This window comes from Passer montanus, unplaced genomic scaffold, assembly GCF_014805655.1.
Source record: "Passer montanus isolate IOZ18808 unplaced genomic scaffold, ASM1480565v1 scaffold20, whole genome shotgun sequence".
In the NCBI taxonomy this organism is placed as follows: Eukaryota; Metazoa; Chordata; class Aves; order Passeriformes; family Passeridae; genus Passer; species Passer montanus.
The window spans coordinates 13,445,597-13,468,313 of record NW_024366592.1 but is presented as its reverse complement, the minus strand read 5'-3'; the positions used below and the strand labels follow the sequence as shown (position 1 = coordinate 13,468,313).

The 22,717-nt window shown below is 40.2% G+C and overlaps 1 protein-coding gene across 7 annotated transcripts in view; it reads left to right on the top strand.

The window, feature by feature from the left end:
• The window catches only part of ITPR2 (inositol 1,4,5-trisphosphate receptor type 2), a 244,485-nt gene that overhangs the window by 79,500 nt on the left and 142,268 nt on the right, over nt 1-22,717 (top strand). For all 7 annotated transcript variants that reach the window (XM_039708068.1, XM_039708067.1, XM_039708063.1 and 4 more), the window contains 5 exons: nt 14,283-14,476; nt 16,775-16,907; nt 17,841-17,898; nt 19,417-19,582; nt 21,506-21,679. In XM_039708068.1, coding sequence (XP_039564002.1) covers nt 14,283-14,476; nt 16,775-16,907; nt 17,841-17,898; nt 19,417-19,582; nt 21,506-21,679 — 725 coding nt within the window. The remainder of the gene's footprint in view (nt 1-14,282; nt 14,477-16,774; nt 16,908-17,840; nt 17,899-19,416; nt 19,583-21,505; nt 21,680-22,717) is intronic.

Here is a 22,717-nt window from a genome sequence, read left to right as displayed (position 1 = left end):
AAAATAATGTTTTGTCCTTAATTCCCTTTTATTTCTGCAGAAGGGTTTCCTTTCAAGCTATATAAGAGAGGAAGGAACCACCCATTTAACTCCAAACAGACCTGCTCTCCGTTATATGAATTTCCTTAGCAATTCCATGCAAATCAATGAACTTACTTTGAAATAAATGGGTGAAGGAATGTTGCAAATAGCAGCACCTTGCGAATGGAAGCTTGGTAGCCTTTTTAGTAGTGCTCAACCATGTACTGGAACCTTGTTGGAAACTTTCTGTCACAAACCTGTTTTTTTCTCACTTTCTTTCAGCAAAAAAGGCACAGAACAAGGGTGTGATTTTTTTTTATTACCTTCAGCCTTTGTACAGATTATTTAAATTTCTTTCTTGCTGTAGCTGTCTCCATGGATGTTTACCTTTCAAACACTGACCACTTCAGGATGTGACAATCCATGGATGTTCTCTTGTTAATTACCTGTGAATTGGTTTGGTTTGCTTGGTGATTGGTTTGTTTTTCCCCTTTTCTACTAACTCTATGTCTAGAAAACTTTGGAGATTTTTTTTTTTTTTGCTGTTGCAGACTGTTGTCAGTCCGCAATCTTACAAGAGTCTGGAGATATTGGCTGTGCTGTCTAGACTTAAAAGCAGGCATTGAAACTGTGATGAGACAATGTGTCTTTGTGTAGAAATAGCTGTAAGACTTCTTGAAGAGGCCTTCTACAGCCTTTGTAGAATAAAAGGATGCCTTTGAATGGTCAGATCTTTTCTTCACCCTCCCTTTTCCTTTCTGATTGAGAAACTATAAACTACATAAAGTGTGCATTTGCTTTGCACTTGAGACAGGATGATCCTGAATATTTAACTGCTATGTCCAAGCATCTTGCTTTTCCTCCTGCTTTCCCTGGAGGTGCAAACTCACCTACCCATGAGCTATAAAGATGCATGTGTCTCAAGAATGAAGTTGAAGGAGTTTCATAACCCCTATTCACTATCTTTGAGCACCCAGCTCACAGAGCTTCATGTTCAAAGAACATATTTCATGTCTGAAAATCACAAGCAAAATTGGGGAGTGCTTTTCGTTAAGGAGAACCACACAAGAATCAACCAGCATCACTTTAGTTGCACATTGCACCACTGAGGGGAGGTGCGGGGCTGGAACTTCTGGGCCTCTGCTTGTGTTGGACTGTAGATGATCCCAAGGGTGAGTCCAGAAGCACAGGTGTTCCCTGGGTCCTATGGAGTCTGGATTTGTCTTGTCCAGGATGCAGTAGGGATCCTGAGGAATTAACAGGCAAGCACAGAAATTGGTCTTAGGATTTTTTTCTAGATCTTCCCTCACTCTGAGAGTAAGGACCATTCACCATGCAAAGCTGTAGATATACCTTGGTTTTCCATTTTATAATAATTATAAGATTGTACGTGCAAGGGTTGCCTTCCCTTTTTACACAGATAACCTCTCTTATAAAACTGTGTTGCTCAGAACATGTTAGTTGTTTCATTAGTAATCTATCCTGGCTTTTTATTGTCTCTTTTAATTTACGATATTAGTTTCTTAGACTATTAAAAAGGGTGAAGTTAGGAATTATCTCAGTCAGCTTTTTTAGATTTTGGAAAATGTAATGGCAATTTCTAAGATCAGAATGGTCTGTTGATTTTTTTCCAGCAAGTGTTTTCTTATTTGTAACTTCCATAAAACACAGACAGATGGATTGTTCCCTGCCCTCTTTCAGAGTGGTGGGACCTCTCTCTCCAGTCAGGGAGGTGTGAGGGTGAATTCTTGCCGTTAGAGGAGGTCACATTCCATTCTCCCACATCTCTCCAGACTGCAGCATCCTCTCTAGCAGGTCCACTACTTATAACAGTCATACCAAACCTTTGCAGAATATTGCAGGTAGGTGTCCCTCCAACACATTATTACTCTAGAGATGTGCAGGTTACCATAGATCCTTTCTAAGAAAAAATAGCTTCCTGAGTTGCAAAAATCATTATGCTGTTGTTCTTTAAACAAACAAACAAAAAGATATGATTGTTTCTGTTGTGATTTTTGTGTCTGTATTGTGAATGTATGGAAGTTTAAATTTTGGAGTTTATAGAACTTGTGGGGCTTTGTTTGGGTTTTTATGTTTGTTTATTGGTTGAGTGTTTTTTTTAAAGCTTCCAGTCAGGGATCTCAATTGTCTAGGCATAAGTTTTAAATCAGTAAGAAGATGTATTTCATTCCTTGAGCTTAGGGCTTCGAAGTATAGCTCATAACTCCAGTTTTGACAAACACTGAAAGCCAGTCATGATGCCTGAGACTGACAGTTTATTGATATAAACAAATATGTTTAAGTTTTATCAAGCATTAGGGATGTGATCCTGTAACGCTTTTGTAGAGAAAAAGTGCTAATGAATACCAGCTTAGGTTCTGTATATTTTAATTTTCATGACTATTTAAGTGTAAATTTGCATAGATTGATAGTAAACCTATATTTAACAACAAGACTTTTTCAATAGTTAAGCCGATTCAAAATCACAGTTATTTCAGGGTCAAAGAAAGATTACTTGAAAAGAGGTTTGCCCAAATGGATAAGTCATTTAATTTCTATTCTATAGCTGTAGTAGGTGGTAGGTAGTATCTCTGTAGAAGTTGAGAATTTTGGTCAGGATATATGTATTTTACATTATAGGTTTGTATTTTAGTTTTCTTAAAATTTATTGATTTCTATGGGAAAATCAGTGCTGAAAAAATCTGGGGACTGGTAGGTTATGGTGTCTTTGCATTTACTTGTTCCAGGTCAGTAGCAACAAAAGTTTCCAACATCTGATTCTGGTAATGTGAAGTTGTTGGGAACTGGTGAGTTGGATTCCTGACTGGTTTGGCCAGTCTGCATTGTGGAAACTGTAGTCAGGATTTTGGGAAATACATTAATGATGGGTGGAAGAATGTGGTGAGTCTTGGCTGTGGAAAGCTTTCCTGGAGGTATGTACCTCAGAACTGAAAGAATAAAAATTTTCAACCAGCAGTCTTGAGTCTTCTTCCCTGTTTAATATTTATTTCTTAAGTACACCCACTTACTTCAGTAAAACTACTTGTTAAGTAAGGAATTACATATGACAAGTGTTGAACTGTTGAGGCAAATCTGCAAAATGGGAATGTATTTTTAGGCTTAGTGGAAGTTACATGAAGACTTAACTAACCTTTTACATTAAGAAGTCCTTTTCCCTCCTTTGCTTAAATTTGGAGCCACCTTGATGGCTGAGGTAGTCCTTGATTTCTGTGGGTTTCTCTGTCTTGGTTTGGCAAAGATTCTAAAAACACAGAATCATAGCATGGCTTGAGTTGGAAGGGACATTGATGATCATCTTGTTCAAACTCCCTGCTATGGGCAGGGACACCTTCCACTATCCTGGGTTGCTCAGAGCCCCATCCAGCCTAGCCTTGGACATTGCCAGGGATGGGGCAGCCACAGCTTCTCTGGGCAACGTGTGCCACCCTCACAGGGAACAATTTCTTCCTGATATGCAACCTAAACCTACTCTTGTAAATGTGAAGCCATTCTCCCTTGTCCTGTTGATCCTTACATTATTATAAATGTTCGTTACTTCCTTTAGAAAACTTAATTTTAATGCCACTGTCAGTTACTTGAACCAGAATTAAATTTAATGTACATGTAGTTTCATGGGTGACCTTATTTGATGAAGACAGATTTGAAGAAAGCTGGCTAAGAAACATTTATGAGACAAGATCCTGTAAAAACTAAGGATGTATATTTTTGGAAATGCTTCTTATCTAGATTGCACCCTAAAAATTAACTGACTTGAAAATCTTGCAACCAACTTCTTTTTTTTTTTTTTTTGCTTCAGTCAGTGTGTCTTAACTTTGAATTATTTTTGTGCATATTTGAAGCTGTTTTCTGTTTTTTTCCCCTTTTAGATTAAAAACATTAAATATGGGATATAAAAAATATACTACCTCTATTTTTTTTTTCTTAAGGAGAAAATGAGGATTTCATTTAGTACTACTATCATTTTGGCACCTTGAAAGAACATTATAATCTCTTGCAGTTTTAATTAAAAGGTAAAGTCATTGCTTTCTTAGTAAGTGCACCCTGCTGTGTCATTCCAGAGTAAGGAGCCAATCTCTCTTGTCCGATACTGCTAATTTATTCTCTGTGAATTAAAATGCGCATCTTTCTCTAGGTGCTATTTGCTGTTTCAAATAGGTGATTTTAGTCGTACCATGAAACTACAGCATATGTCAGGTCTGAAAGAGGAAGCAGCATGGTAGTAGCAGCAGGTAAGCGACACATTTGCCACACAGCTCAGTGCTGTTTAGTTTCTGTTGTTTGGGAATGGGAATAATGACATGCCAGGAAATACATCCCTGAATTTGAGCTGCATGCGTCTTGGGATGCATTTCACAGTCCTGGGCACCTGCTAAAAAAACCCTCAGTCGTGCAAATCTGGGTTATCTGTAGAGTGTATCTGTCCCTCAGGAGCTCTACAATTTTCCTGAGCCAGTGTCCACTGATATCAGTGGGAGTCTTTTGATTTACTCTGCTCAGTCTTTTTGAAAAAAAAAAAAAATTTAAAACTGCCTGTAATAAGCTTAAATTGCTCCCACCTCTGTGATTCTCATGTTTAATGTGTGGCCCACAACTACCTAAGGAGATGCCTCTTTTTACTTGTTCAAACTGGTGGTCATATATCCCAGCTGCTTCATGTTGTGCCTAGGTCTGTATCTTGGTGGTGTGTTCCTCCTGCAGATGGAAGGGACACAAGATTCCATCCTGCCAGGGGGCAGGACAGGGGGCCTTGCCTTCTCCTGGAGTCTTCAGCACTGGTGAGATCTACTGCCTCACTCTGCAGAGGAATGCTTGTGTTTCTATGTGTCAGGGGACTCTTGTCCCGGCTTCTGTTGCTGTTACACAGCCCAGGAGCCTCCTCAGCTCCAGCTCCAGTTAGGTCATATTTTCTTCCAACCCCTTTTGGCTGTAAGTAGAGGTACACAGTGACTGGAAGCACCAGTGAGGCCACTGACGGTTGACAACAAGGCTGTACCTGCCTTTTCTGTGGTCCCTATGGGTCCTCTGTGTCCAAGGAGGACCAGACTTCATCCAAGACTATTCAAAATTGCTCTACTGTTTCTCAGCCTGGCATCTGCATCTGTTACCTCCACTTTTGTCTAGTTAACAATTTGCAGTATCTTCTTTGAGGCATACTTTGATTAGCAGGGCTAATGAGGCAATGGCTGCCTGGCAGATTGGAGCAATAATTTATACCAGCAGTTTACCAGAAAAGAAATAGTCTAAGAGGAAAAGGGAGAGTTAACTGTGTTAGTCACAGATAGCTACGGAGAAGAAACTGCTGTTCAGTGCAGAGTATTGGCAGAACAAAGGGGAGGTCTGACTGAGAGCTTAATTCTGTGGCGTGAGCCATTTCTCTTTCCTCCTTACTCCTTCCCTCATTATAAGACCCATGCATTAATGGGATTCCAGAGACCACTGCTCTTCTAGGAATCAATATCTGTTTTACAGATGTAACTCAGTTAGGAGGCTTGATTCCCATGGTGCTTTTTACCCTCAAGGCCAGAATGCTGATGTATGCATTTTTTTCCTTGCTTGACACAGCTCAGTGGTTTTGGGGATAGGAAAAAAGCCCAGAACCTGCAGAATGACAGGAGAAGGTAAAGTTTGGTGGAGTTTCACCATGGCTGGGTAGCTGAGAGTTTGTATATAAAAAGGGAAGGTTTGTGGTTTTGTTGTGGTGGAGGCTGGAGTGGCCAGATTCACTCAAGGGCTAGGGAGCAAATGTACGTCCATGGCACATCATAAGTTTTTTTATTTGTTTTGCCTCGTTGCTTCTGAGGACTATAAAATATGGACGTGATACCTCACCAAGTGTCCTTAATGCCAGGCATTAGGTTTTCTGTAAGCGTTACCTGAGGTCAGCTAGTTACTGAACAATGAAAAATGGTTTAATGAAGACATAAAGTGTGATTCTTGGCCTGTTTGTGGTAGGTTCTGAAGTCTTTATGAATAAATTCTGTAGAAAACCTGTAAAAATTAATACCTCTTTTACAAGCAGAGCTGTAAAGCTTTAATACTTCTGGCAAATAATATACAGCTCTGAAGAGCTTGAAATAAAATGTGTTCCTTTAGGAACACTAATTTTAAAAATTAGTGTTGTTATTATATATCCTTAAAATGGCTGCACCTTTTCATGAAGAAAAATTGAATTGCATGAAGCAATGTAGCCAAATCAGCAAAGAAATGTAGAGCTAAAGCTGCCATTGGATTCTTAATCTTGCTATTGGTATTTAGATATTGCTGAACATGTGGTTCCCTGACAGAAGATCCTTGAGGACTGGAGGTGTTGTGTGCTTTAAGATGTCACTGAAGCTTTCTTTGGGAAGTTTTTGGTGGAACAATAGTGTAAATCTAACTGAAATTCCCAAAGCCAAGGATATTTGGAGTTTTGCTGTTGTGAATATTTTCTTAAAACCTGGTTGAACACGTGTACACTGACACATGGGTTGAGACAAGGTCCTGTGTGCTGGTTTTGACTGAAGTATCAATGTCCTAATCAAAAGCATGCTCAGGTTTGATGACATCAGAGAGTTGTTTCTGTAACTTAATAACTGCATAGACCATGTGAGAATTGTCATATTTTTGTAAAGTCTTTGATGATTTCTTCCTCCCTCCTCTTTTTTTCTGTAAGCAAGATTGAATAATATATTTGATTTTTATGGACAGGTTAATGAAGGTTGTTGGGGTAGTGGATGCACATACATTTATCTTTTCTGGTCATTAACAGATCTCATGAAGATCTGATCAGACCTTTCAGTACCCGAAGGGAACCTACAAGAAAGTTGGAGAGAGACTATTTACTCCAAGGGCATGAAGAGACAGCACAAGGAGAATAGCTTCACACTGACAGGAGTAGGTTTAGATTGGATATTAGGAAGAAATTGTTCCCTGTGAGAGTGGTGAGGTCCTGGCATGAGTTGCCCAGAGAAGCTGCGGTTGCTTCATCCATGGAATTTTCCAAGGCAAAGCTGGATGGGACTCTGAGAAACCTGGTGGCAGGTGTCCCTGCCCATGGCAAAGGGGGTGGAACTGGGGGGACTTTAAGGTCCCTTCCATCCCAAACCAGTCTATGATTCCATGTGGCAGCTCCCATTTAGTTACTTAGTTCCCAGAAGCATTGAGCATCCAGCTGGTCCAGTCCCTAGGGAAAGCTACTTGGTGTTAAAATCCTTTTGAAAATATGGGCACTTTAAAAATTTCTGTGTAGGGAGATAAGCACTGTGGGAAACTGCTCAAGCTAAAAACAGCTGAGCAGTTTTCAAAACTGAGTCCTAGGAATTCATTTTTCTTTCTTCCGAGGAAGACTGAACAGCAATGATCATAAGAGCAGGCTCTTTCCCTCCTTGGCAACCAGGGACCAGATCAGGTGCCTATAGGTAACTTTCAAATAAACAAGGCTGCATGTTGGTTCCCTGGTATCTTGGAGATTTCTGTGGAGCAGAGGACTCTGTGGACTGGGGCCGGAGTCCTAAGGCAATCTGCCAGCCTTTGAAGCTTCCACTGACTGTTCACCCTCAGGTTCTGCACAGTTCTCTGCTCTCTGTGTGAAATATCCAAAATTCTGTGGGTCCTGGAGAGCAAACTGAGGATGCTCCATAACAATGGGCTGGGAACAACTGGAAGAAAAGGCACAAATTACCAGCTGCCTTTGACAGTTGTTTTTCTTACTGAATATGGTATTTTGTCACTTATCATCCATACTATGCTGCATAGCAGATTGTTGTTCAGTTTTATATTCTGCTTTTAGAATTTTTGCAACCAGTAAATGACTTATCAAGAAAATATGTTTATGTAGAAAATGAAGTGTCAAATTATCCACTGTTTTGATTACTTGGGCGGTTGTTATTTTTTCCCCATAACTGACTCCTCTGAAAAGCCTTTCTTCTCAGAGAGGCCGCTGTGTTGTCAATCGTGCCAAATTGCATGAGATTATGTGCTACAGTTTGTGACAGAAACTGATACTAATTAGGAAGTTGTGATCACTGTAATAAAAAGTAATGAAAAGGAGATGCACAGTTGTCTATTCAAAACATGACAAGCATTCTCTTCTTTCCTCTTCCTTCACTGTCTGTCAATCTGCAGCTCTTTAAATTACCACTTGTGCATAGTGAGTTCACTCTTCCATTGACTAATCTTGTTGAGACTGTACATTAAATAGGAGACATTTCTAATGGGTCCACTGCTTGTGGAAGGCTTTTGGTGTCTGACTTGTCTTGGCAGAGGAACAGAGAAGAAGAAAAAATTGGAAAAAGATTCAAGGAGATTTCCTTGTGTTCTTTTCCTCTGTTGGTCAGTCACAGCTCTGAGCTCCTCTGCAGCAGTTTGCTGCTGAGAGAAGTGCACGCATTAGCACCTCACAACATTGCAAGGACTGTTTCTCTCCCTGCCATACTTCACAGCATATATAAATGTTAGTACCTTGACCTCAAAGAAAACAGCCAAAGATGAGGTTAGCAGGTTAAGGGTGGCAGTACCATATGGAGGCACAGCTCAGCTTCTCTTCACTTATCTAGCAAAGTGCACATAAAAGTAATCAAGGTTCACATCTACTTGCTCTCTCTCCTGATTTATCTCAGTTAACTAGCTGAGACAGTAAGTTAATTTTTCCTTGGTCATTGGTATTCAGGAAGCACTTTGGGGATGTGACTAAGATCAGAGCTCCCTTACTTTAGTCATTGTGTGCACATGTATACTAAGAACTTAAATCTCTTTTATTGAGCCAATGTATTTTGTCTTGCATTGTTGCAGGCTTAGCTGACAGAGAGCCAGCCGCTTTTTAAACTGCAGTACCCTTCCTGCGTGCCTTACCTCAGGTAATCCCTGCTGGGATAACCATGTTCAAGCAAGACTGCTGCTGGCCCCTCGTGCTTGTAGCTGACAGATTTAAAACCATGCTTAACACGGTCCAGGCTTCCAAGGCTGGACAGACAACACTGAGTATCACCAGTGATGATTACTGGGGGATCTTTTGGAAGAGAAGTTGCTCCCCACTCCTTATGTACATGGAAGATCTCCACAGCTTCTTTCACAAAGCAAAGCTTCTCCTCTCAGTGTTGAGACACATCAGCTGCTTCACTGCCGTCCATGAATGTGCTGCTTGACTGCTGTCTGCTCCTTGGAGAGGGTTGCATTTCATCAGCACCTGCAAAACATGGTTGTTGAGATACCTTTTCTGACAAGAAATGCTGAATTGCTCCAGTTGCTGCAGCATTTTAACTCTGGGAATATTCTCTTCAAGCCTGCTCTGAATTAACTGAAAATTACAGTCAGCATCAGGCAGTTGGTTAAAAAGTTTTCCCAGATGACACCTTATTTCCCTGTTGTTATTGACAGAAGTAATGCAGTATTGAATCACTACCCATTTCAGCTGTAAATACTGAACTTGATTAAGCAGACTTTTCTCTTACTAAAATCCTTTCCTATGCATTAATGAAATGCTGTTTGAAATGGCAGGGATAATAAGTAACCACCTTAATCTTCCTTCACTTTCCCACTGCTATCTTTTGAGATCACTTGCATTAAAGTCAATAGTGAAGGAAAGCTGTGGACAGAGGGTTTATCCTTGTTACTGATGCTGTTGGGAAACAGCTTCCTCTCACTGGTTTGTGTCACCTTTGACTACTGGTGTTCTGTGGGTACGAGGAAAGAACAGCACTCACCTAATTTCTTTTTATTTCCTAGATGTTTTTCTAGGCTCCACTATCACTTTAGCTGAGTGCCTCAGCGTCTTTGCTATTGCAGGCCTCTCACTGCCCTTCCTAGAGGTGGAAAAAGTTATCTACTTATTTATGGAGGTCATCCTGAAATGCAGAGATGGTGACTAATTCCTTTTTCATGGAAGGAGTTGAATCCCATTCCCTGCCATGCCTGTGCAGCACCCCAGTAATAGCTGAGAAATAAGCAAGATATGGTCTGGGCAATATCCCAGGTTTCTTTCTCCAGGAAATGAGGTCCACCCAAGATGCCTGATATCTTGTCTATAAGACACTAACTTTTTTGTTCGTTTTACACCGAGTAGAATTCAGTCTTGAAGGGTGAGCAGGAACTTTTCAAGATGAAGTGGAATTTTTCTTCCTTATTTTGGGCAAACTGCAGTTGTATCTTGTTTTTGAGAAGACTGTCTTCTGGACTTGTCTTAGACCTAAGTGGTTTCCTTATCATTAACCCCATTGACTGAAGTTTGTTTTTAAAGAATTCCTGAGCTTTCCACATGCCCTCTATTTATATTTCCCTCTGCCCAATTGAGCAAAAGGGATTTTGATTTGATGTTTTGAGAGATGATAATTCCTCAACTGGGGTGTATGCCAGGGGTGTTGCAGGCCATGATGCCAGCTGCCCAAGCTACAGGTCTTGTTTATGGGCTTATCTGTCAGCATTAAGGACAGAATGAAATGGATTTAATTTATTTCATAGTTTGAAATGATGAAGACACAAAATGTTGGTTTAACTGAAGGTACTTTAAGGGTTGAAGGTCCTTCATGTAGTACTGTATGAAATAAATAGGGCAGGAGATCTTTCTCCTTTTTATTGCCTTTATTAAAAAGAATCGGCTCAGGTGGGGAGAAGCCGACGGGTCACACCCACGCCGCCGCTGCTCCCAGGAGTGGCACAGAGGAGGAGGATGGTGCAGCTGTGTCCCCTGGTCTGCAGGCAGAGCCGGGGCTTCAGTCCTCATGGGAGTGTAGGAAATTCTCACCTTTTTCGGTCTAACATTCCAGGTCCTCTTTCTAGTTAAGACCTTTTTAAGTTAGGGTGAGAAGTAAAAGGATCTTAGCAGATACTGGATTAAGTTCTTCATCTTTAGACGTCACTTAGGTCTCTTAATTCCATCTTGGCTCGTTGTTTTTAGGTTTTTTTTCCTGAAATTTACAGGTGAAATGCATTCTCTCATCTGCATACTAGCTCTGGTGTCACTCCCCTTCCCCTGCTGCCTGCGGGGTCTGGTGTGTCACCCCTGGCAAGCATTAGAGGGGACAATGGCTAATCACCAACCATTAACAGGTAATTGAAGAAGAACTCTTTAACAATAGGTCCCTGCAACATGCAGGTAACCTTCAATTTAACAGCAATTGGTTCAACTTTTTTTTTTTTTTAAACTTTGCAACCTTAAAAAAAAAATTGATAACTTTTTTATTCATAACACTGTAGCTTCACATAGGTGCCCTGAGTAGTGGTCAATACAAATACTTGTTTAGCACACTGGAAGAAAAGAGTTGGGGAGTGGGAGAGAGATATCCATGCCATGTTATTCCCACACTGTTTTACTTGATTTGAAAGGAAAACACACCATTTTAATTTTGTGTTATGGAGAGTATTTGTGATGAATTTATTTGCTTTATGCCTGTGTAAGCAGTTAGAACTTTCTGTGCCTGCCTAATGTGAGGATCCAGCCTGTAGTTTGACTTCTAGGTTTTTTTCCCCCTAACAACATGCAAAATCAGAAGTACATTTCCCTCCCCAACCCTCTTTTGTAGGGACTTGAAGTATTATTTTTAAAAGACTGATTCAGAGTGATTGCACACGAGACCAGATGCTGAATGGGACCTCAAACCTGACAGTAATCTGCCTCATTCATTTTGAAAAAGCACCTTTTTTGTGTGTTTCCCTTTTAAAGTCAGGGCTAAAGGCATTCTCTTCCCATACACATTGTAATTGAGCTATATGGATTGAAAAAAGAAGGGACTAAGAGGAGGATTTTGCAAAAAAAAAAATTAAAATCCAGCCTTAGCTTTTACAGCAGATTATCTGGGAAGAGGGTTTCTTCAGTGTGAGTAAAGCTTGGCCGTGACATGGTGATTAAAGTGTATTAAAGGACAAGACAAGAACTATTCAGGCTTCTCTCAGCAAAGCTACATTTCCTTCAGTCTTTTCTTTGCCTTTAGTGTAGCCTAGGTCCTGGCACTCTTCCTGTGAAGAGATGCTGTCATTCCTTTCCCTTCCTCCATTCTTTCCTATCTGTGTTTTACAAGGAAAGAAACTGATTCATGTAGGTAGGTAGCACAATATTCTACACTTTCTTGTCCCATCTTTGCAAGGAAGCCACTGATTCACTGAGATGCTTTTCCTGAAATAAATGGGTAGGAGATCTTTCTCCTTTTTAATGCCTTTATTAAGAAGAATCAGCTTAGGTGGGGAGAAATCGACGGGTTGCGCCCTCGCCGCCGTTGCTCCCAGGCGTGGCATGAAGGAGGAGGATGATGCTGCTTTGTCCGCTGGTCTGCAGACAGAACTGGGGATTCTGTCCTCACGGGAGAGTCGTTGAGTCGTTGGTTTGTTTGTTTAGAAACCCGGGGGGGTCTCTTTAATCAGTTTCTTTTCAGGTTAGGGTGAGAAATAAAAAAGTCCCAGCAGGCACGGGACCACGCTCCCATCCTTAGACGTCACTTACATCACTTGTTGGCTCGTGATTTTAGGGGTTTTTTTCTTGTAAAAACTGTAAAACTGTAAAAACCCAAGGTGCACTGCATTTCTTATTTGCATACTGGCTCCGATGTCACTCCTATTTTCTTTACCTCGGAGGGGTCTGTCCTGGCAAGTGGCCAGCATCAGGGAAACAATCAGTTAATCACCTGCCATCAACGGGTGATTAAGAGCTTTTCTTCGGCAGCAAAACCAAAGGAGTCTGACTCAGTCTGACTTGGTTTTTTTAACTCTGAAACTTTAAAAAAAAAAAAAATACAACTTTCTATTCATAACATTTCCCATCAAAATTCACTATAAAGACTGAAATAAATGGGCAGGAGATCTGTCTCCTTTTTAAATGCCTTTATTAAGAAGAATCAGCTCAGGTGGGGAGAAATCGACGGGTTGCGCTCTCGCCGCCGTTGCTCCCAGGCGTGGCACGAAGGAGGAGGACGATGCAGTTTTGTCCGCTGGTCTGCAGACAGAACTGGGGACTCTGTCCTCACGGGAGAGTGGTTGAGTCCTTGGTTTGTTTGTTTACAAACCCGGGGGGTCTCTTTAATCAGTTTCTTTTCAGGTTAGGGTGAGAAATAAAAAGATTCAAGCAGGTACGGGACAATGCTCCCATCCTTAGACGTCACTTTAAGTCACTTTGTTGGCTCGTGATTTTAGGGGTTTTTCTTATAAAAACTGTAAAACTGTAAAAATCCAGGGTGCACTGCGTTTCTTATTTGCATGTTGTCTCTGGTGTCACTGCCTATTCTCTTTACCCTGGAGGGTTTCCCTTGGTATCTCCTTGGCATGCGGCTAGCATCAGGGAAACAATCAGTTAATCACCCGCCATTAACAGGTATTTGAAAAGTTTTCCTTCGGCAGCGAACCTAAAGGAGGCTGACTCGGTCTGGCTTGGTTTTTTTAACTCTGAAACTAAAAAAAATTACAATTTTCTATTCATAACAAAGACCAGTATAATCTGGTGGGAACAGGTGGTATTTCTTGGTAGATTTTTTCAGTGTACCATTGCAATCTAGATAAAGGTTTTACCACGTAAGTATGAAATAATTTTCTCCCTCATGAATAACTTACAAAAGGCACTGTGATTACAGATACCAGTTTAACCTTCAGGACAGCCTTCAAGCCTGGCATAATCCTGGGACTTTTTTTTTTTTTAAGGGGGATGGTTGGCTGGTTGTGTTAGTTTGGTTTGGGTTGTGCCCTCTTGTTTGAACCACACAAAGAGATTGATCAGACTGGCAAAACCTCATCTCTTTACTCTCCTTCAATGTGACAGCTAAAACTCCTCCAATATGTCTCCAAATTGCAGCAATAGATGGTATTAATAAAATACCAATAAAAGTTTTCTAACGATAAGCATAGTCAGGTGCTGGAATTGCTTGCCTAGGGATGTTCTATAATACTGGATATGCAACACTCGATTTGCAAATATTCTTAAAAACAAGTTAAATAAACCTTTAAGAAATTATCTTGGATGTGGATAATATATCTTCAGGCAAAGGAATGAGTGAGATTTCTTTAGTTCTACTTTTTATAATTTGTTGAGCATGTTAACAGACCTCTGGAAATATTTTGGCATATTTACCATCTGTTGACCTGTAAGAAATGATATCTTGGAAAATCAGCATAGGAAATTCTTGCCTAATTGGGTAGTTTGAATGAACTCAGGAAATGAGGGCTTCTTTTTCAATATGCCTTTTGAGACTGAAAAGGGGTTTGACAACATGGGTATGTATCTGCTATATAGCATTGTAAACTTGCTTTAGTCCTAGGAAACGTGTCTGTTTTTGTTTAATGCACAGGGAACAACGTCATGAGGACAATCCATGGGGTAGGAGAGATGATGACCCAAATGGTGCTGAGTAGAGGGTCTGTATTTCCCATCAGTACTCCTGACATACAGCCAAGCATTCACCCAAGCAAGCAAGCCAGCACTGCAGACAGTGAAGATGTGATTGTAATGGACACCAAATTGAAAATCATTGAGATTTTGCAGGTAATAATGAGGGGTGATATATTACACAGCAGTCATTTCAGGGTTTGTTACTCATGTAGCGGCCAGTTCTGTTACCCACGTTCTTAGTATTCACTGGCTGCTCATTGTAGAAATAACTCCTTGACATGAGGAAGGATAGTCTTCTGTGTGAACAATTGCACAGTTGTAGTCCTCATCCTGTTGTACCAGCTTCACTTTTGAAGGAACAGGATGCTGCAGGTACTTTCTCACTATAACTCTGCAATAACAACTTGTCCTCTAATCTGCCTCACTAATGTTTCCTTAAGACAGCATATCTGTTTCCAGTTTCTTTCACATACTTAACACTGGGGTGGTTGCTTGATTTAAGCATTTGATCCCTCTGTTGCAGTAGTTGGATAAAGGGCAGAATTGGCCCTGGCCCTACTGAAGTTGTGCGAGGCTGCAGACTTGGTGCATTTAATGCATTTCAGATTTCCACTGTTGGGCTGAGAACAGTCTGTGGGCTGCTGTGCTTTTCTCCCAGCTGACCTGACAAGCTGGGTGACACCAGCCTGCCTCCTGAGATGCAGTTTTCACTTGGTGCTGTTAATAAGTGAAGTGGCACACGCTTGCTCTGTGTATCGAATCCTGCTTTCTGCAGTGCTTGGGCCCTGAAGGAATGTTTCAGTATTTTCTGTAAATTCTCTGGATTCCTTGGTACCAATGTCACTTTTGAAGGATTCAATTTGTTCTGACTGCTCATAAATTATGTCAATTACTCTAATTACTTGTCATCTGAAAGGCTATCGACTGTTAGAATATACTCAATACTGCATTCTTTGGTTGTAGGTCTTTACTTTAAAACTTATAGTGAAAGATAGTGCTATGAAATTATATGACCTAAATAACACCATTCACTTGTATTGCTTTTCATTTTCCTTGTTTGTATGACTGAATTTCTCTCCACACTATGCTGCTTTACTGGTTGATGCCTAGGAGGATGATTCCAGGACCTTGTCCTGTGCATTCCCTGAGGGAATCGCATTTTATCTCATCCATTCCTTTTTCACAGCACATTTATTGCAAGAGCACTCAGGATTGAAGAGCACTTAATCCTAATTTCTTACTTAATCTGTGGTTTGGCAATTGAGGATTGGTCAAATGGTCAAATTACTTCAGATAAACAAGTTGTCATATGCTGGGTGAATCCCAGTAAATGTGCATATATATGATCCTAGCCGACAAGAAATACAAAATAATTCGGTTTCATTTAAAATGCAATGAGGAAGGATTAATTTAAATCATGTTACCTTTCATTACTGTGTTATTAGCCTCAACGGTGAGTAAGAATATTTTAGATTTATTGTTCTAACATGCATAGCAAGTACAACAGTGATTAAAGCTATTCTATTCTCAGAAATATTTCAGTTTATAGTAATTTAATTCTTGACATAGCTTCCTGTTGCTTTAAGTAAAGACTGTTTAACTTATGATTTCTGTTCTGCACTCAGCCGGAATTAAACAGATGGTCTGATAGACTTAGTTGACTATGTGTGGACTTGGGAAATTTTTATTTTAAAAAATCTTGTTTGTACAATTCTGGGCAACTTAATAATGGAACCAAAATAAAATAGACAAATCCCATTACTGTGGGTCTGGGAAGCATGTTTGGCTTTAGCCGTAGATCAAAGAAACTGGTTGCCATTGTTTGCTAAGTCACCTTTCAAATCACCTTTCACCTCAGCCTTGAAAACTCAGCCTATGTCTTTCATAGCCACTGACTGTAAAATACGTTAAATAATCTTAAAGGTGTTTGATTACATGCTTGGATTTTCTATGGGTAAGAAGCATCCATATGTATAAGTGTCAGCCCTTAATTTCATACTAATGCTTCCATCGTAGTTATTTTCCTCACTATTCCAATATAAAAGTAGTACTTCCAGGTCTGAATTAGGATTTTTCCTGTATGAGTTTCTAGTTTCACAGCTGAGGAACAAAAAGGCATTTTTCAGGTATCTGAGAAGGGTGAGCCTTGAGCCTGTTGTGTTTGCTCTCTATTCCACTCCGTGGGGCATTGGAAGTCCAGCTGAAATATGAAATAATTGATGTCCGCATGGGTTTGAAGGTTCTGATCTGGCTCGCAGGCAGTGAGGACAAGGCAGCGTGTTGGAGTCCCTGCACGCACCCAGTGGTACTCAGGCAATCCATAGGGCAGAGTTCAACATGTCTCAGGATAGGCAGGATAAAGAAAGGAATCACAGAAAACTGGTGAATTTATTGGAATGTTTTTTTTCATAGTAACTTGAATTTATTTACTTCACTTTTTTGTTCTTGTAGTTTATTCTCAGTGTTAGACTGGACTACAGAATATCCTACATGCTGTCTGTCTATAAGAGAGAGTTTGGGGAAAACACTGAAAACATTGACTGCTCAACAACATCCCCACCTGACACACCAGGGACTGTCTCAGGTAAACCTTGCTATTTTCTTTCAACGCAAAGTAATTCTGGCTAGGCAACTGCAAACACTGAGCTCAACTGTAGCAGAATGACACAGGCTGCTGCATGTTGAAAAGCTTGTGAAAAAATAAAAAAATTAAGGAATTCCACTTTTTTTTTTTTGCTCGCCTGTCCTCCTCCTCTAACAAAAAAAAGTGATTCCTTTTTCCCCACTATCATATTTTGTTCTTTTAATCTGTGCTCTTCCCAAAACACTGCATGGTGGCAAGTGGGGAATGGCTGGGGATGGATGAGGCCAGGTTTAAGTCAGGTGAATGTGGTACAGAATGATTTGGCTTTCCAGGGAGCCTTCCTATGCACACAGAAGTGCTCAAAATGTCTGTATGAACACCTGCAATTAGGGGAGAATTGCTTTAGCTGGGTGTGGGTATATGTACAATATAGGGGTACTGAAGTCTTAAGTATATTAAATTAAGTCATATTAAAGCCATACTAAAGCAAAATGGTGATGTGGCAAATAACTGGGTTTATGGTAAATATTCTAAAGTTCATGTATATGCTTTGCTGGGATTGGCTCAAGAAAAAAGAAGAAAATGTATGAAAAAATTTAAAAGTTTGACAATCTGTGTCATTTCTGGGACACTGCTGGTGGCTAGTACAGCTCCTATCACCATGTGACTTTGGTTCATCACCACAATTCTCTTCCTCAGGAATAGTAATACACAATTTACCTCTGCCCCATATCCTGTTTGTTCTCTGCTACTCTTGCAGAAAGCAAATTTTGGGTAGTTGGGAACAACTAGTTAGACCTTTACTTGATACCATCTGCTTTAAAGAGGAACAGAATTCCATTTTGCTGTGCAGATTAAATGGTGATCACTGGCTTTTTTTTTTTTTCCTATCTTTTTTTTTTTTCAATTTTTTCTTCTGATTTTTTTCCCCAGCAATTGTTCCTGACATAGAAGAAATTGCAGCTCAGGCTGAAACCATGTTTGCTGGCAGGTATATTCTCTGAAGTTTTATCTCTATGTATATTTATATATCTTTTTGTTCATGTCACTATTTCTCATGGCCAATCTCTGTTTATTCTGTGCTTATTTTTATAGCTCTTTCTCTTCCTTTGCCTGCTTGTTAGTTGTATAAGCCACACTTGAACAGAAACATGCCAGGAAAGACCTGGATTTCAATCAAGCAAAGAGCCCAGCTGGCTTGGATGGCTGTGGGATTGGCTATGAGCACCCTCTTAGTTGTAAGAGAGTTGGTAGAAAGATTTTGTCATGTTCCCAAAGGCAGCTGGGGAATGGTGTAAGGTGTATTAGGCTGAACCACACTAATTTTCTATTTATCTTATAATGCTTCACATGGGTGCTGAAAAGCCACTCTTTTTCTGGTGTGTCTTATGGCTACAGCCCCAAATTTTCTGGATCAGCAGCTTGCTGTTGGCCCTCAGGATTTCTCATAGATTGCATGACCTGTTGTCATTGCACTTGGTGTTCAAACTCCTTGGGAAAATCGTGCCAACAGTAATCTCTCCTGTAACTCCTCAGATCAGGAGTGGACCACTTGCCATGATCTCCTGGTCCACCACAGGCCTGTAGATCACAATTTATGCTTGCAGAGTTTTGGAAGTATTTCAACTATGCTGTGAACAGAAAAAAGTAACCCATGGAAAACACTCACACTGGAGAGTTATTATCATTATCACTATATTGGTTTAATTTTACGAGTATAATTATACCAGTAAAAATTAATTCCATTTAGACAAGGCCGTAGACTTTAAAGTTTTTCTTGGAGCTAAGGAGAAGGATCAGCAATATGGGCACTGTGATCTTTCCTTTCTCAGTCCCTCGTGCATTCTCAATCTTTACCAGCACAAGCAATGCCTCTAGGCCTCTCCTGAACTCCCACACTGTGAAGCAACACACAGCCCTTGGCATCTGTATGTTTAAAATGACCAGAGAGACCCAATGGTTTCTTGGAAACATTATTTCTGCTTTGATATGTTAAGTGTAAATCTGCTTTCTGCTGTTCCACATTAGGAATATGATTCTAGAAATATGATGCTTTTGGTAACTCTTGCTATTTTTCATCTTATTTTGTCTCAAATGAAATTTTAATAGCAGATGAAAAGGGAGGAAGTGAAAAGGAAAGGGTCAAATTAATCTCTGAGGAAATGCAGTTTACTTCGTTTAATTTGGATTGGGGATGTATCTGGCTCAATTTATCCATGACATAAATGAATGCTTTTACAATATAGGTTTTAATCACAATGTTTGACACATTTCTTAGATAACTTCTGCTCTATAGTGTTCATTGTGCTATAAGATTGCTGCAATAACTGTAGGATAGAAGTCCTTGTAAAATATATTAAAGTCATATTTATAATTTCCTTCCTGAAGCATATTTAATTTGATTTTAAGAGCTCAGTCGAGTGAAGATTGTGTATATTTATCACAAGAGCTTTTATTTTTTCTTATTTACTTTACTTTATTTGGTCCTTTTTCCCCATTTCTCTTGCAGAAAGGAGAAGAATGCAGTTCAGCTTGATGATGAAGGGGGCAGAACTTTTTTACGGGTCCTCATTCACCTCATCATGCATGACTACCCCCCACTGCTCTCAGGGGCTCTGCACCTGCTGTTCAAGCACTTCAGCCAGAGAGCAGAAGTTCTGCAAGCATTCAAACAGGTATGGATGGCCTGAGTGTTATCCCAGGAAACTGAATGTAGGGAGCCTTCCTAAAGGTAGTTCTGCTACCTAAATCACTGTTTGTTGTATGACAGTGTTATTTCCTCAGAGGTCAAGTATCAGCAGACTTCTTTGGCCAAATGTGCTGGTATATCTTATAGTTCTGTGCCCCCAAGAAATTGTTATTTCTGGCACTGCATCCATTAGGGAAAATGTAGGTCCGTGGTGAGCCTCTCACAGGGATCCCTCAGGGACAGAGCCAGTGCCTCATGTTTGGCAAGCAGTGTCCTCGTGTGAGCAGTGAGACTTCTTTTTCTTCAGGGCCACTTAGGCTGGGTATTGTTATTTTGTTATTCACCTGGTGCTTCTAATTCCAATTCAGGTGTCTTTGCACAGGGCTCCCCTGCCTGATACAGCTATGCTCAAATAGCAGGAAGGCAGGGATAGGGCCAAGCCTGTTTTCAGCTTTTATTCTGTCCCTCTGGTAGGGGTGCATGTGCAGGCTCCATGTGTCCGTGGATTAGGATGGGGAGATCTGATGTCATGGGGCTGTATGACAGAGATGCCTCTTTACGTAACTCTTTAGAACATATGTTGATAAGAACATCTGATGCTTATTTCAGGAGCTGGGTAGTGTGATGTATCATCATTATGTAAGGTAGGGAGGTTTCTCTCCTGTGCAAACAGATGAATGATAAAGACCTGAAAAGCTTTTGTTTAATGTTTTTGTTGTGCAGCATAATGGCCTCCCACCAGGTATTTAATGCTAGGCTGTGCTGCTTAGTTGCATAAATAGCTTTTATTCCCAGGTAAGCAAGGACTGAGTTGCTTAATGTGTTTTTGTGAAGGATGGAAGAGGCTAATGGAGAGATAAACAAAAAAGACTCTAGAGCACATGGAATAAGAATGCCTGCAGTTGAGCAGCATTCATAAATTCTGTAAAATAACAAGGTTTTGCCAAGCCCAGAGAGATTATTATGATGAAAACTTTATATTACAAAATAGTGAATATTTGCCTAGATGTAACGTGGTTTTAAAAACAACATCAGTGTTGTCAATGACCCTAATCTTTTACATGAGTATGATTTCTTAAGTGTGTTTATTAATTTACCGTGAAGATTGCTGATTTTTTTTGGCATATTGTCTTCATTAGTAATCTTGGGAGAACAGAGAGCGTTACAAAGAAATAAAGTGCATAGGTCATGCAAAATCAAGAACTACACATAACAGTGAAAAACCCAGATAATTTGAGCAGTACAGGAAAAGGAAAAAATGAGATTAATCTTCATAACTGGCAACCACTCAGATGGTGAGAAATTCCATTAACCTGAAAGTCAGTTTGTCAGCTATATTCAGAGAAGTTTTTCTAAGCTGGCCTAGCAGTGTGAAAGTCTGTTATTTTTTGATATTTGATTATGGTGGTGTAGGAGATCATTAAAATTGCTGGCCATTCTGACTGTTCTTTGCATGCCCTGATCCCTTATCATACCATCCTTTTTTTTTTTTTCCTTCTGAAGTACAGTGCTAAAGTAGTAGGAATTTCTAACTATTACTTTAATAGTGTGTAACTGTATTTTATAATGCTATGAGGATCATGATCAGTGCATCACAGTTCACTCTGTGCAGAACTCAAGAGCCTGTAAATCTGCCTGTGCTGAAAATGTTTCACAGTGCATTCAAGAAGGTGAGAGGATGTTGTAAATGTTTTAACCATCCTGTTTTGGACAACTACAACCTCTGTCTCTGCTAAAGATTTTTGATAAATGGAGGCTAAGTGCCTGCATGTGCCGTATTTGAATTGCACAGGGAAGATTGCACGAGGCACCTGGAAAGAGGCTTAGATTGGGAACTGTTAAGCAAATTATCTGGCCATAAGTGCTGGTGCTACTGCTGTAACAGCTTCACAATTTTCTCCATTTCCAGGTTCAGTTGCTGGTGTCCAATCAAGATGTGGATAACTACAAACAAATCAAGGCTGATCTTGACCAGCTACGTCTGACTGTAGAAAAATCCGAATTGTGGGTTGAGAAGAGCAGCAATTATGAGAGTGGAGAGGTGGGCGACAATCAAACCAAAGGAGGAGAAGAGCCAGTGGAGGTGGGCTTAAAGCCTTTGTTGTCAGAATTGTTTGAATACTGATAGGTAGTTTCATGAACAACTGCAAAATCATAGTCTGGTTAAGCAAAGTGGCAGAGTGAGAATGTGAAGTATTTTGGCCGAGCTTTAGGAACTGACAGAAAAGGAAATAACATCTCTGTTATCAGTGTATTCAGTATTCTCTCCTGATGCTTTCAGGAGCTGCCTTCCTTTCTGGGTGCAAGCCACAGTGTGCAGCAGCATCCTGAAAATACTCTGGGAATTGCATGCTGGCAGTTGGGTTGACTTGATAAAAGAAAAGAGGAGTGGGCAGTGTCCTGCAACTAAGAGAGAGGAGCACAGTCAAACCTATGTTTGCAAACATCACAAGTAATTCCACTCTTCACCACACAAGACTGACCTAAGAATGTTGAGATTTTGCAGGTGAACTAATTTTTTAGTTTCTTTGGGCCTTGTCATACCACTTTCTCAGGATGTACTTTGATTGGATGTAGAACTTGAATTAGGGCTGTGAAGACCTCTTTTTTAATTTTTTTTTTATTTTTTTAGATTTCATTGTTTGGATTTTTAAATTTTTGCTTTTCAGTGCAAACTGAGGTCGCCATTTAATAATTTATCTCCAGCATGAGCTTTTAAGGAAAACACAAAGTGTTGCGGTGACTGAGGTTTGTGCCATAAGAGTAGATAGAGCAGGCTTTTCCACCAATATTTATTCCCACTTTTCCCTTTTCATCAGAGGAGGTGGAGAGAGATGAATAACTGTGATTTCTGACACAGCATTTTCCTTGTTCTCTTTTGTGGTGCCAAGAAAGGTGGGTAAGGAAGCTCCCAGAGAAGTAGAAAGCCAAGTAGCGGTTATACAGTGTTGTGGAGGCCCACATTAGGGAAAAAAGCTGGAGCCATGTAGAAGAGAGAGGATGCTTGCAAATATCTAAAAGGCCACGTGACGCACATGTGGCCTTTTAGATAGGGAAGCAGATTTTTGGTTAGCTTCATGCAGGGGGCAAATCCAACACTTCAAGGAAGAATCCCAAATTC